At 49.9% G+C, this 15,463-nt stretch overlaps 1 protein-coding gene across 4 annotated transcripts in view; it reads right to left on the reverse strand.

Moving 5' to 3' along the window:
- Window positions 1-15,463, reverse strand: part of GEMIN6 (gem nuclear organelle associated protein 6) — a 299,912-nt gene that overhangs the window by 127,357 nt on the left and 157,092 nt on the right. The window contains exon 1 of one of the 4 annotated variants that reach the window (XM_069607797.1): window positions 2,844-3,180. The exons of the other annotated variants lie outside the window; for them this stretch is intronic. Within the exon in view, the coding sequence (XP_069463898.1) occupies window positions 2,844-3,165 (322 nt within the window). The 5' untranslated portion in view covers window positions 3,166-3,180. Of the gene's footprint in view, window positions 1-2,843; window positions 3,181-15,463 lie in introns of those variants that run through there. 4 annotated transcript variants of the gene reach the window in all.

Below are 15,463 nucleotides of genomic sequence, written 5' to 3' on the forward strand. Positions count from 1 at the left end.
GACTGAATGGGTAGAGAGACCAGGGACTAAACAAGGAGGGAGAAAACCATGGGTTCCATAAAGATGAGAGAGCGTACAGATTGACCTGGCAGAAATGGTGAAATGTGTGGCCAAGTTAGGCTATACTCTCTGTAACGTTAAGCATAGACATTGTCCAAAAGACCCGTTAGCTGGGGTGCGTAGAAGTCTTTTCAATAACTTTGCCTAATGTAATCATATGCAAATCCCAACTTTCACACATAGGCACCCCTCCACTGGCCTATATGTCACACGGCGGATACTAAATGGTATAGAGCTCCAGATCGAGGGAGCGTGGACGGACCCCCCCGTATTCTGGTCCATTTAGCGACTGGGATGACAAGGAGGAGAGATGTGCCTGATCTCAGGTTTCTGGTGAGCCTGTAGGGTTTAAGCTTGTGTTGAAGATATTCTGGTCCTTGGTTGTGCAGGGCTCGGTGTGTTATGCACATTGCCCTGAAGATGGATCGTCCCTCCGATCAGCGGCCAGTGAAGGACAGAGGGAGGGTGAGGTGCGTTCTCTGGGACCTACGGCAAAAAGGAGCCTTGCTGCAGTGTTTTGAACCCACTGGAGTTTTCTAAGTGGTAATGCATGGGCGCCAAGGTATAGGGTGTTAGCATGGTCTAGGCGTGAAAGAGCGAAAGCAGTGATTACAGCGGTTCTGTGTGGGAAGGTCAGGTAGGGAAAGATGCGTAGGTGCAGATAGCACGATTTCAACACTGAGCTCATGTGCTGTGACAAACATGACACAGATCTCTATTGACATATAAAGTTGTATAGCCCACATTTTACTTGTGTAGCCCATTTTACTCGTATTAGTCAATAAGGTTTCCTACCATGATCCTGCACTACAGCCATCAAATCCAAACTCTTTCAATACAAAGATCAAGTTGTGGTAGCGTTAAAATGTTATAGCAGTGCCTGGTAAGCTATGGCAGGGCCTGCTTAGCTATGGCTGCCCGCTCTTTTTTTGTCTCCCTGCGTTTCGAATTGCCTTTTCCGTCATGCGTTTGTTTGGATCAGCTTGGAAAGTATACGCCAATTAAGCTATCAACAAGCTCATTTTAGTACACTGTCTGGTGAACACTGGTTACAGGGCTATTACCAATCCTAAAACCTACAATTTACGGTTGGTTGAAAATAAGGACAGAAGAAAAATTTAGAGAAATGTGGAGAGGCTGCAATTGTCGGTTATTTTTCCAACCACATCATGGAATAGATGAGCTGCAGGTGAAACCTAATGTACCCATCAGGCAACCCCTCTATTGTGTTTGCCACATTCTGACAACTCTGTTTTTTCAGCCAACAGCATTTTTCATGTTGTGAATTTTAGACCAATACCTAAAACTGGAAAAACAAACCTAATTACAAGTCCCACAATACAAAGATGATGGCCAAGAAAACAAGTCTGGCGGAAGGTGCCACACGTGGGACCACTTGCCAGCTATTCTTATTTTGACTCCTGCCTAGTCACCAGCTTTACAAAATGTGAAATTTGTACAATGGCATAACATATCTGTAGGCTCATGTATAGAAGTACAGGTGTATAGGGTTATGGTGCAAATGATAGTTGAGCACAAAATGTCTAGAAGCAATTTAGAAGCCATAAAAGAAAAATAAATGAGTTGGTGGTCGCTTGGGGCGCGGGCACTGTAAAGGTGTGGGTGAGATAGCACAGTAGACTACTGCATTTACTGCACAGGTCTTTGTGTTATTTTTTTTTTATTGTTTGCTTGACAAGGTAACAAGACAGTCAAAACAGGCCTTACACGGTTCAACGAGGATTACAACAATGGTACAGCTTAAGCAGCATGAGCTCATACATAGGGTGCAGCAACCACTCGTGAAAACATGACTATCACATAGTTCTACTGAGGATCTTGAGGGACTTGGGGGAGACGGTACCTGTGGCTCATCTATAGAATCTTCCTTCAATGTTTTTAAGTTTGCGCGGAAGGGGGGGGCCATATGCCGCAGGGCTTACAGCTCGATGGCTGCATACTGATCCAGCGTTCCTCCTTGTCTGACGCCCGGCCCAGGTCACATCTTTGAGCCATTGATTTATGGTAGGGTTGGTGGGTCCGATCCATAGCAGCAGTATGCAGCGCGTTGCAAGAAGCAAATACATACTAGAAAGTTTGTGGGTGCTGCCCGCTAGCGACGAGAGCTCATGGAATAAAAAAAATTCATGGGATTTGAATAGATTGATCGCTCTAGCATGGCAGATGTAGCAGCGCAAACCTTCGTCCAGTAATCAGTTATTCGGCGGCAGGCCCACAGCATGTTAAGGTAGTCCGCTTTATTTATGTGGCATCTTGGACATTGTGGGGTGTGGTCGCGTAGCCTGATATGGAGTGATATGGAGCCTGGCAGGGGTGTAATGGTACCTGTGAAGTACCTTAAATTGAATTAAGCGGAGTGGTGACGAGTGGCAGTCTTGCTACTCAGTTTGTGAGTCTGTTTCCCGTGGTCACACGCCTGGAGGCGTATCCCTACTGCAGCCTCACTTCACTACAAAACACCATCTCCTCCGCTGAGCGGACGCAGAGTGGCGAAGAGTGGCAGTCTTGCAGTCTTGGCTGTCATGGCTGCCAAGACTGCCGACTCTGCTTAATCCACCGATCATGAGGCACCGACTCCTGGAATTGAAGAGGGTCGTCTGTTGCGCAGTGCGCGCCCTCGCGCTCCTCTTAATACTTCCCAATTGGGAAATTGCTTTTCTGAAAGAGATCGTCCTCCCCACCTTCCCAAAAGCATAGAGGGACCTATAGCCCAAAAACTTAAAGGAGCGTGGAGGAGGGACCAACAGAAGAACTCGCCTTACCCTTGTCTGCGTATCGTCCTTTGGAAGAGCTGCCGATCGGTGGTACCGGGACTCGGGGCGGGGTGTGTGGGGTTGTGCTGTCCCCCGTGATGCCGCCGCTCTCCACAGCAACACCGACGAGCTGCCTGCTGGCTCCCCCGCCTCTTCCTCCACACTCTGGCTTCCGAGTTCCTCCGGTAAGAGGGGCAAGTCCCGTGAGCAAAGGGGGAGGGGCGCGGGCTCTTCTGAGCCAGGATGTCTCCCACGAGACGTCCTGGGAGCTGGGAGGAGCGCCGCAAGTCAAACTGGGCCAAGGAAAGACAGATCGGCGAGATAACCCCATTCTCCCTAAGCCCTACAGCAGCTCCTCATATGCGACCGCCAATCCAAATACAACAGTCTCGGCAACGTCACTGTCAGCAGTTATGTCATACAAAGTACTTCCAACCATCAATGGTTTGGAAAATAGGACAAAGACTATTGCAATCATCCATATGCATCCAAGCCAATCCGAGTAAACAGTACAATGCTAAAAGACTTTGGTGTCTAACCAAACATCCATAAATCTGTCTCTGCTGCATGAGGCTGATCCATCGCTGGTGCCCCAGTTAACGGACATCTCAAATACCACAAAGTCTGAAGCTACCAAAAACAAAAAGAAGAGACGTTGAAGCCAGACTATTTCGCCAAAGAAGGGCAAAAAGCGTCGACAAAAAGCAAAAGAGAAAACAAAGACAAAGCTGCAAAAAAAGAAAACGCTGCCCATTCAACCGCCCCCCACTACCAAAAACTTTGGGGCCAGATCAACAACAAAAAATGTGGGTGCCGGACTCTGGCAAAACACCAGCAGCTAGTCTGGTAACTGACTTTTTCAACACCTTTGCCCCACAGGCTAGGGGCGTCCAGGAGGACCTTACAGACACCGAAATATTAGAGGCAATTAATTCTTGCCAACCACCTCAAAAAAACCAGGAAAACGGACTGGCCTACTGGACCTCCCATGAAAACCAAAACTCCCAATAAGATACAAGATCCACACAAGCTTCGTCCCTCAATGCCAGCGTTTGGTCCCCTAGTGCAGGACACATTTTTTGAGCCACAAGTCAGCGTGTCCGTACCGGACCCGGATCAACAACAAATTCCCCCATCGAGTCCAGTTTCTCAACAGCACGCGAACCAAGGAGAAACGCCTTCAGCCCTTATATCACCCTTAAAAAAACTACCCCCGAATGGGGAGCATCCCCCAGTTCTGAGAGCCATGCCACCCGCCGATCTGGCACTGCCTTTACCCTATCTCGGGCAACTAAAGCCCCTACAACCCTTACAAGCCCGAGAAAAGGTTGATGAAGTAGGTATGGTACCTTCAGAGATACCCCAGCCTAACAACCTCGAGACAAGTCAAAAGTACGGGAGCAAAAAGCAGGAGGGAGGCCATTCTCAGGGGGGTGACATCAGAGAAACTCCAATCAGCAAACAAAGTTGGGCCCGGCGCGACTCCATAGACTTGTTCAGTAATTCCCCAGCAAGAAAGCTGACAGTAAAGGAGTCAAACCTAAACAACTCTTCCCACAAAAACCCTCCAGAACTCCTAATGACTCACCTGCAAAAAAAAAAAAAAACTGGACATGCAAAAAAAAAAAAAAAATAATAAAACTGGACATCCTATCCATCATGTCTGCGGTGACAATAGCCCTGGCTCCGTTTACAAAGTTATATGAAACAATCAATGACAACGTGAAAGACCATGCAGGCAATGATACATACCAAACTGATCTTTCTAGAAGGCTATATCACCGCCTTGGACGAGCATTTAAAAACCAACACCATATCTTTAAATGAACAATTAAATTCTGCAGTGCTCCGTGCTCAAGAAAAGGCCTCCTACGGTCCAAAAACACAAACATGAATAATCACACTCTCGACGGACCTTCAAGGAAGCAGGGAGCCTACCATTAAGCCCACGGACGAAGTTGCAAATCGCGAGCAAAGTGATGTCATCCATAATAGCGACGACATGCCACCCAGGAGTATCCGAAATCAAACACAAAATGCAACAACAAAGATCGAGCCTACCCGATATTCTCCGCACCGATCGAGAAGCAGGGCGAAAATATCGACCAGGTGGAAAATGTTCCCCAGACGCATCAGTTAAAGAAACGCACAACCAAAAAGGGATGCTCTACCATTCAACATGACTCCAGCTTCGTTCTCCAGATTGCCAATTCAAAAGGGACCCAACAATCCCCAAAAACAACAGAAGACTTTTTAGCTGATGACCAGCTAATGAACATCAGCCAACACTTTGACAATGACTCGGCAATCAGTTTATCCACCAGAAACGAGAATGTTCCGGAGAAGGTGACCAATCCTTCCCCGTCCCGACAATCAGTAAGCCCTCCCTTCTAGACTCTGGAGGAATGAAGGAAAAACCTCCATCGTACCTCAAAAAGAAAACCAGCCAACGATGGCTTTCAGAAAGTATCGTTTTCCTCAAGGACAAATTCACTCTCTCCAACTTGCAGGCCCTCGGAATCGGGACACCTGTCCAAACACAGAGAAGGGGGTAGAAATCGCAGAAGAACAAGTTACTTTCTTACCTGGTTACGTTCTTTCGATGGGATGGTCCGACGACGCATTCCATATCAATGATAGTAATCACCACAGCTGTGCTGCTTCAGAAAATTTTCGGCGTCTGCGTCCTGTGTCGATGACGTCGATACGCTGTCCTCGAGGGACTCCGTCGAGCCGACGTCACCAGATGTTATAAGTATGACGCACAACACCTGTAGCCTCAGTTGTAGATTTTTCCCCAGAACGTGTGGCACGAAACCCCTGCCAGTATGACCACAGAAAGCCTTGCGGAAACGTAAACTGCAATCGCATAAGAAATTCTGTAGCGGGGCATGTAGGGAGGGAACGATATGGAATACGTCGTCGGACCATCCCATCGAAAGAACGTTACCAGGTAAGAGAGTAACTTGTTCTTCGAGGGGATTGGGTCCTCCGACGTATTCCATATCAATGACAGACTCCCAAAGCAGTACCAACGTATGGAGGAGGGAAAAAGAATTTAGAATACAGAAATTTAGAATGCCCAATCAACTTGCAGAGTAAAGGACTGCCTTGCCAAAGGCCAAATCCTGCCCATGGATAGAATCTAGGGAGTAGTGTCGTACAAAAGTATGGACCGAAGCCCATGTGGCTGCTTCACAGATGTTACGAATAGGAACACCCCTCTGCAGGGAAGTAGGGCAGCCATACCCCTAGTAGAATGGGCCCGTAAGCCTACCGGAGGGTCCTTACCCGCCAAGCGTTAACATTCAGAAATTGCCAAAATAATCCATCTAGACAAAGTCTGCTTAGTAACAGCTTGTCCCAAACGCCTTCCAGCTTAACCAATAAAGACTGATCGTCCACTCTGACCCAGGACATGCGTGATATGTAGAAACTTAACGCTCTCCTAGGATCCAACCTATGGAGCCTCTCCTCTTCCTTACCAGGACGTGGAGGATAAAATGCCGGAAGAATAACCTTCTGCCTTAAATGAAATTCCGACACCACTTTCGGGAGAAAGGAAGGACGAGAAGGACGAACTCTAAGGACAACCCTGTCCTTATGAAACACAGTGAAGGGTGGCTTAACTGAAAGTGTCTGCAACTCACTCACTCTGCGAGCGGAAGTGACCGCAACTAAAAATACAGTTTTAAGGGTTAACAGTCTCAAAGGACAAAAATGTAAAGGCTCAAATGGAGCACCCATTAGGAATTTTAGAACAAGGTTCAAATCCCAACCAAGCACCTGGAAAGGTGACGGCAGAAACACATTAGTGAGCCCTTTGAGAAACTGAGAAATTAAAAGGATTTTTGAAATGAGAACACTCTTCAGACGAGCGCTTAAATATGGACAGCGCCGCCAGTTAACCTTTAACGGTACCCACTTGCAGGCCCTTGTGGGCTAACAAAAGCAAAAAAGACAGAACCACAGGAATGTCACATGAAAAAGGATCCACATTCTTAACCCTGCACCAGTCGCAGAACTTTCTCCAACGGCAACGGTACAGGGACTTTGTTGCCGGCCGTCTGGCCGAAAGCAACACCTCCATCACGTCTTCGGTGAGGTCCCAAACCTTATACCTCAACCTTTCAGAAGCCAAGCGTGAAGGTTGAGGGATCTGACCTCTGGATGGAGAACCTGACCCCCCTCCCGTGAGAGCAGATTGTCTCGGTAGGGAAGACGACGTGGAGGGCAGATGGACAAGTCGAGAAGGTCCGGGTACCACGTCCTCCGGGTCCATGCCGGAGCAATGAGGATCATCCAGGAACCGAACCTCAGTAACCTCCGCAGCACTTGCGGGATGACAGGGACTGGAGGAAACGCAGACAGCAGTGGGAAGGACCACTTCACCACGAACGCGTCTCCTAAGGCTCCTCTTGGAGGAAATTCCCGTGAGCAGAACCTTTCGCACTTCCGATTGACACTGGAGGCGAAGAGATCTACTTGAGGGGTCCCCCAAAGGGCGAAGATCTCCAGGAGAATCTCCTCAGCCAGCTCCCACTCGTGAGAGATCGCGCTCTGCCTGCTCAGAGCGTCCGCCGTCTCGTTTTAGTCTCCGGCCAGATGAACTGCCGAGATCGAAACTTCCTGCTGGATAGCCCAGACCCAGAGCTGCATCGCCTCCCTGCACAGAGGAAGTGACCCTGTCCGTCAGAATCAGGACATTCTTCCCTCGCACAGTCGGCAGAAAAGCCTTCAGGGCAAGCCTGACGGCCCGCAGCTCCAACAGATTGATATGGAGTCTGGACTCCGATGGAGACCAACAACCACTGTCAACTCGTTGCCATGAGCTCCCCATCCCGTTGCCATGAGCTCCCCATCCCGTGAGGGATGCGTCCGTCACGATCATCACCTCCAGCCAGGGTAGGCAAAATGGAGCCCCCTTCATCAGATTGCCTTCGACGGCCCACCACAGAAGGTCCTGGGTGACCGAGGGCGGCACCTGACGGGGTCCGACATCCTGCCAGAGGACTGTGACCACTGGAGCTTGAGAGCCCATTGCAGAGATTTCATCCGCAACCTGGCCTCTGGCACCAGAAGAATGCAGGATGCAATGAGGCCGAGCAACCTCAAGAACTCAAACGCCAGGAGACTCTGGGCATGTTGAAACTTGTGCACCATCTGCTGAATGTGATGAGCCCTCACCTGCGGAGGAAAACAATGCACCAGGGATGTGTCGAGCACTGCTCTGATGTACTGGAGCCGCTGGGTTGGCGTCAAGTGGACTTCAAGTTGAGGGAGAAGCCCAGCTTGTGAAGGGAGTGGCAGGTGACGGACAGATGATCCAGGACTTGCTCGGGAGAGCGCGCCCCGATCAACCAATCGTCCAGGTAGGGGTAGAGGTGAATCTCGCCTTTCCTGAGATGCGCTGCCACCACCACCATGAGCTTGGTGAAGACTCTAGGGGCGGGGGTCAATCCGAACGGCAGGACCCGAAACTGAAAGTGCGAGTTGCCAACCACGAACCTCAGGTACTTCTTGTGCTTGGGATGGATCGGCACATGAAAGTAAGTGTCCTTGAGGTCGAGAGACACCAACCAACCAGTCCTGAAGTTGAAGGGCCTGGAGGACTTGAGAAAGAGTAACCATCTTGAACTTGTCCTTCCTGAGGAGCTTTTCAAACTGCGCAAGTCCATGATGGGTCTCAATCCCCGGTCTTTCTTCGAAATCAAAAAATAAGGGGAAAACCATCCGTTGTTCCTCTCCGCTACAGGCACCAGTTCTATGGCGCCTTTCTCCAGCAGGGACTGAATTTCCTGCGCAAGGAGCGGATCTGGACTCTTCAAAGAGAGATTCCCAGGTGGATTGTCATGAGGCCTCTGCCGGAAAGGAAGACAGTAGCTGTGGGCTATGATCTCCAGAACCCACACATCTGAAGTAATGGCATGCCACTCTACAAGATGCTGCGCCAGCCTTCCCCCAACCGGCAAACCATGGGACATGGCCTCAGGACTGAGCTGAAGCGGCTGCGGCAGTGCCTGAGGGCAAAGAGGCAACTGCCCGAGCGGCCGTGGCACCTTGAGTACCCTGTTTTACACCTCTGGTACTCCTACGGTGGCCCCTTTGGCTTGCAGCACCTCTCGATTTACTAAAGGATGAGTAATATCGAAATGAACCTCCCCTCCATTACTGTCCCCTAGGACAAAAAGGCGGAGGTTGGCGAACTGCAGCGCTCAACGACTTTGCTGCAGCTTTGGAAGTCTGCAACCTCTCAAGGCTCTCGTCAGCCTTGCTGCCAAAAAGATGTTCACCATCAAAGGGCATGTTGAGGAGCCGGGCTTGCACATCAGGAGCAAACCCCAACTTGCGCAATCACGCAAACCTGCGTATTACGGTGCTCGCCGCCATGGACCGGCTGACACGATATGCCATGTCCAGACCCGACTGAACAGACTCACACATGGCATCCTTGCCATCCTGCACAATAGCAAGAAAACCATCCCGTTCCTCCCCTTCGGGAATATGTTCAGCCGCTAACGAAATACAGTTCCACAGAGTGTGCGTGAAACGTGACAAGGCACACACGGAATTGGCTGCCTGTAAAGCCATACCCCCTGAAGAAAACACTTTCTTCGCCCAGCCATCAAAATGCTTGTCGTCCCAATCAGGAGGGATGGTAGGGTACGACGCCTGCCTTCCTGGGCTGTAGCCGCCTGCACCACCAAACTCTCCGGAGTGGGGTGTGTGGTCAAGTAGCAGGGGTTGCTGCTGGCTGGGCAATATTTGCGGCAAAGACTTGCTCACTACCGGGAGACTCTCCGGGGCAGTCCAAGCCGCTGCCACCCTTCTTTGCAAGGCCATATGGAATGGCAATACCGGGTCCGTTGGTGGACCTTGGTCGAGGATATCCGTCAGGTCATCCTGTAGAAAATCCACTGGTGGCGCAGACCACCCCAAGTAGTCTGTAACCCTCGACATAAGGCGCCGGTATGACGACTCGGCATGGGTGCCAGGCTCAGGCCTACAGAACTCCACCTCCAGAGAGGTGTCCAGACCACTGGCATTGTGCAACGACTGACGCAGGTCTTCAATCTGGTTACTGGTTATGCCCAGACACAATCTCGTCAGGCACCTCATCAGGCACCATACCTTCCTCAGACATGCCTTGCTGTTTCCTTCTATTTATATGTCGCAATGCACATCGCGTGATGACGTCATCGCGCAACGTGCCGCGATGACGTCATACGCATCAATACGTGCGGTGGCCATCTTGGAATGGCTATTTCTTCAACGGGCTGTGTTTTAATTACATAAAAGTGTAAGAGTTTAGAACTTGTGTTAAGGATATGACTGAAACCTCTAATTTAGTTAGTAGTGCTGGTTATTGTGGCACCACGGGTGATGACCATTTTTTAGAATGGCACATATTTTTCCAAAGCTCCTATTTCTCGTGTTATGAGACACGTTTGCAAATGAAAATAAACAATATTGCTTTTTTATCCATCATTGCATTCATTAAAACAAGATAATTTCGATATTTGATCGTATTTTTGCTCAAGGTTGCTCAAGGTTGCCAAATTCTGGGTATTTGCTTTCTGTGATATTCTAATACTACTTTTGCTCAAATTAAGCATGTGAATTCTGTATATTCATTTCACCTTCATGCTATTTGTACAAACAATTAGATGAATAGTGTATGAAACCTTTAGGAACATATTACTTTTGCATGTTTCTAGTAGAGAGAGGAAAAAACAGAGAGAAGTTGTAGTTCAAAAAATTATAACGGGAAGCCCTCCCTTGTGCATCCTCTTCTCAAGAAACCCACAGTTGATCCTTCTTGTCCGGGTAACTATCGCCCAATCTCTATTGCTCCCTTTTTGGGTAAACTCCTGGAAAAGCTGGCCATCTCTCAGTTTAACCTTCATTCTGATTCTGTTGGCGCTCTCCATGACCACCAGTCTGGCTTCAGAGCTGCCAGAAGCACGGAAACTGCTGTCCTGAACATCCGTGAAGATCTGCTCTCCAACCTTGACTCTAACATTCCCTGTCCTCATCCTACTCTATCTCTCTTCTGCCTTCGACACAGTCAACCATATCACCCTGCTCAACTGTCTCTGTGATAACCTGGGTATCACAGATCAGGCTCTGACCTGGCTGACCTCTCCTCTCTGATCGACCCTCCCAGGTCCAACTTGGATCCTTACTATCATCCATCTCCCTCTCCACCTGTGGTGTTCCCCAGGGGTCTAACCTCTCGCCCTGTTTTTTCAACCAATACCTCGCAACTCTCGCCCACTGCATTGCCATTTTCTGCTCAAATTCCAGTCCTACGCTGACAACACAAGTCATTTTCAGGTTGCCCTCGGCCACCTCCTCTCCTTCTCTCATCTCTGATAGCCTAACTGCCATTCAAGATTGGTGTGCTGCCAATGATCTTTGTCTAAATGACAACAAGACTGAGATCCTCCTCATCTGTACACCTTCACCATCCTTTCCCCTCACTTTCTGGCCGGCCTCCCTTGGCCCTCCCCCCTACCACTACCTACGAGGTTAAGAACCTCAGGGTCCTCTTTGACTCCACACTTTCCTTCTCCGCCCACATCTCTGGCGTCTCTAAGAAGTTAAACTTCCTACTGCACCTCCTCAGTGGTACTCTGCCTTTCCTCTCCTTTCCTCTCCTCTCCTTTCCCCAGAAGCTCATTGTCTCCCAAGCTCTGGTTCTCTCTCGGTTGGAACAGCCCCTTTCTAAATCTTCCTGCCTCTACTCTCCGCCCTTTACAACTAATCCAGAACAGGACTGCAGGACTGGTCTTTGGCCTTATGCCCTTGGATCGTATCTCTTCAGCTCTGAAATCCCTTCATTGGCTCCCAGTGGATGCAAGGATTAAATTCAAAACTCTCTGCATAGTCCACAAGGCTTTCTGGGGTCTGGGTGCAAAATACCTTCAACTATCCCTCCGTAAAAGCCTCCACTCTCGAGCTCTTCGCTCCTCTAACTCCCTCAGGGTCAGTCGTTTTTCAAAGAAACAAGCTGGGGTAGATCTCTGCCTTTGGCTGGGGCCTCCCTTTGGAGCAGCCTCCCTGCCACTCAAACTTGAGGAGAACCATCTCCGGTTCTAGAAGCACCTCAAGACCTTCCTCTTTTCTTCTGCCTTCTCCCCCCATCCCCTCTCCTGTGCTGATCTGTTTCTCTCTCTGCACTGTGCACCTGGCCACCTTCTGTCCTCCGGGCCCAGGTACCTGCTCACCCTGCCACCCTCCTGCACTGCCTCCGGCCCAGCCCTTGCAATGGGGTCTGTATCTGTACCCATACAGTCCCCCACCCCTTTCTTTTCTTTTTGCACTTATCAGACATACCCTGTCTACGGCCTTAAACCCAGCATTTGCCACTTTCTGGCTGCACTACCACCATTTATTGCCTTTATTATTATTCTTTTTTATTTTGGTATTATTTGTTTCTCCTCTGCTCCACACTTTCCACTGCTCCCCCCTTCCATGCACTTTTCCCCTTTCACTTTCCCATGCACTTGCGCATTCTCAATGTCACTGGGCCTACTAAAATCGTTGTTTTGTTCTCCTCTGACCCACTCCCTTGCCTTGTCCGCTCTGAAACACCTGTGTATGAGCGCGATATAAATAAAATATCAAAATTGGGGCGTGATTAGAATATGTCTGTGGAGGTATGCCGGCATAACCCATACGGCTTATTAGGGCACCAGATATCAACCAGCTGTCCATTCTGGAGTGTGAGTCGTGCACACTTGAGTAAAATGTGTAATCGCGGGTATGTGGATATAGCATTCTCCACGCATCTACCAAACCCAATAGCGCCAGCTTATCTACGATAACCTGCGCGGATCTAGTTAAATGACGGGCCTTGCACCCGGATCTATCTAGGCAGAGGTCAACAATATTATTAAAATCCCCCCCCCCCCCCACAACAGGATCGGAATAAGAGGCTACAGCGTAAGCATGTCCGTAATCTGCGTGTAGAAATCAAGCTCATCGAGGTTGGACCTGTATATGTTAAGCAATACCAACTCCAGCCCCACCAAATACACCATGCATAAGCACATAACGCACCAAGTGCATATTGTATTGATTTGTGAATCAAGGTCATGACGCCTCTACTTTGGGTCGAGTATTGTGTATAGTAGCGCTGCGAGCCCCAGTTCCTAGTAAATCTTTCACAGACTGCCGCTAGCGAGTGTGTCTTTTGCAGGAAAAGAATGCAAGCTTTGTATTGTTCCGCCTATAGCTGGAGCTTCCGCATTTTAGTGTAATTGCCTAGCCCTTTGATATTCCAGCTCACGCACCCAAGTGTGTCATCTGCCATCCAGTACCGGTGGATAAAAAGCATTGTGAACAAGGAGGCCGCCAGCGTGGCTCCCCATGAAGCAATCAATGATGTATATATGCCATTCGAAAGTCTCGTCACCCTTGCCAAGCATTTTCAGTAATTTGTACACCCCCCCACCCCTAACCACCTCCCAATCAGGGGGATGAAACCCCCAAAACATAGATAAACCAAAACATTGCAACCTAGCATGGGGGGGGGGGGATGTTCGCTGCGAGCAAGCCGACTATCAACACAGCAAGGAACTGTATAGCTAGTATAGTAGACGCCATAACGCATAATCAACATGGAAACAGAATAGTGAACTCCGCAGGTCTGTTAAGGAGAACAGTTGTCCCTTCTCAACGGTGTATTATCTACAGCCGTGGTAATTCTACAAGAACATAGCTGAGGGACCATCAGAATCAACCTGGGAAGTGTTGATCCAGAAATGTCATCGCTTCCTCTGGAATAGTGAAGAAGGTCTTCTCCGAGAGCTCAACTCAGAGTCTGGCAGGAAACATCATGGCATAACTAACCCTGAGGTTGCAAAGCCTCTTTTTCACAATGAGAAAGGATTTACGCTCTTGCTGTACTGCGACAAAAAAGTCGGGGCAAAGATGGATCTTGTTAAAACCCAGTGTCAACTCTCCCTTGGCCCTGGCCGCCCACAGCAGAGCATCCCTGTCCCGATAATTCAGAACTGTTGCGATGATTGGACAAGTTGGGGGGGGGGGGGGGGGGGCGGGGCCCGGTCTAGGCTTCGCATTCAGAGATCTGTGGGTCGGCTCGATGGCGAACTGGGGTGACAACTTAGGACCATCTAGCAGAGAGAGGAGAGTGCTCAACAAAATCTTCCATGGGACCGGAGATGTTATCTTCGGGGACACCAATGATGCAAATATTATTGCGTCTCGACCGGGACTCCAGGTCCTCGTTCTTTTTACTAACGGTTTGCACCAGTTAAGCGAGCGCATTCAGGTCGGATCTTAATGCGGTAATGTCGTCTTCTGCTACCCAGACTCTGGTCTCGACCACCCCAACTCGAGCATCAGTTTTCTCCATACGGGCTTTTATGGCGCTGATTGCACTGCTCATGTCATCTAGTTCTGTATTTAGGGTTGTGAACTAATCCCGCATGAAATCCATCATTTTCTGTAGCTCCATGGGTTCTTCACTAAGAGGGGAAGGGGAAAGCCACAGTGTCACCTGTACCCGCAGGGTCCCTGGGGTTAGATTTGGCAAACATGTTCATAGAGCTTTGCTTCTTGCCCCCACCTTTAGCCATAGTTATGGTGTCGATGGAAGAGAGGGGGTAAGTGACAGGATCGATGCCCATCGAGAGGAGGGTAAGCAGAGCAATGGACCGAAGGGGTGTAGCAAGAGGTGAGGAAGGCCCAGCTGACAGAACGGCAAGAGCGAGACAGGCGACTCTGCCAGGGGAGTCAGAGATCACACCTCTAACACCCTGCGGAGCAAAGGTGTCGGTTGATGAACACTGCAGGGGCATGTGGGCAGCGCAGCATACAAAAACGTGTTTGAGGCCTAGGTGCTGATCAGCGGGCAGAAAAAGTGAATAAGGGCTGGCCGCACCCCGCAAACACCCACAAGGAAAGTGGCGGGCGGAGCACCAACCAGTAGAGGGCAAGTGTCAGTGAGGTAATAATAAACACCCCCGCAAGGGTGGTCCGGGTCTCAGGGCGCCCAGCCAGCAGTCAGGCCGGTATCAAATGAAGCAACCAAAAGGCCAAAAGGAGGAGGTCAGCTTAGCATAGGGGCCAAAGGCGGGCCGCTCAACTGCAGTGTAGATGTGCCCCTCAGTAGACAGCAACAATGTTCATCAGTGGGGTAGTTGCCGGGGCACTCGTAAAGCAGACCAGATACACAGCACAGGTACTATCTTTAAAGTAACGCATCAGGCGCCCTCAACCGTCTGCGCAGCGCCCCAAATGGATGGTCTCACCTCAGGCGTGGAGCCACCTATGAGCAGGTCAGGCACAAATAAGGGGACACACGTGGTCACCTCAGGGCTCACCCCTGTGCCGTCACAGTTAACCAGCAGGGGCTACAGAACCCAGCAGCACCCACATAGCAGGACACATATACGAGAAGACAGTCTGGTGTTGGAAGAGTTAGTAGAGGGCTGTGGGCCGCCAAGGCTCTGACCGGTGGGCCGATTGGGAAGTGGAGCAGGCAAGTGCAGCAGACCCAGGAGGCGGCAGCAGCAGGTCGAAGCCTCAGCTCACGTAGACTCCTTCAAGGGTGTCCAGTATGGGGTAAACTAGAGTCGGAGCGCCTGGGTGTATGGCAC

The sequence above is a fragment of the Ambystoma mexicanum genome, chromosome 4q (assembly GCF_040938575.1).
Source record: "Ambystoma mexicanum isolate Mex_15411 chromosome 4q, UKY_AmexF1_1, whole genome shotgun sequence".
In the NCBI taxonomy this organism is placed as follows: Eukaryota; Metazoa; Chordata; class Amphibia; order Caudata; family Ambystomatidae; genus Ambystoma; species Ambystoma mexicanum.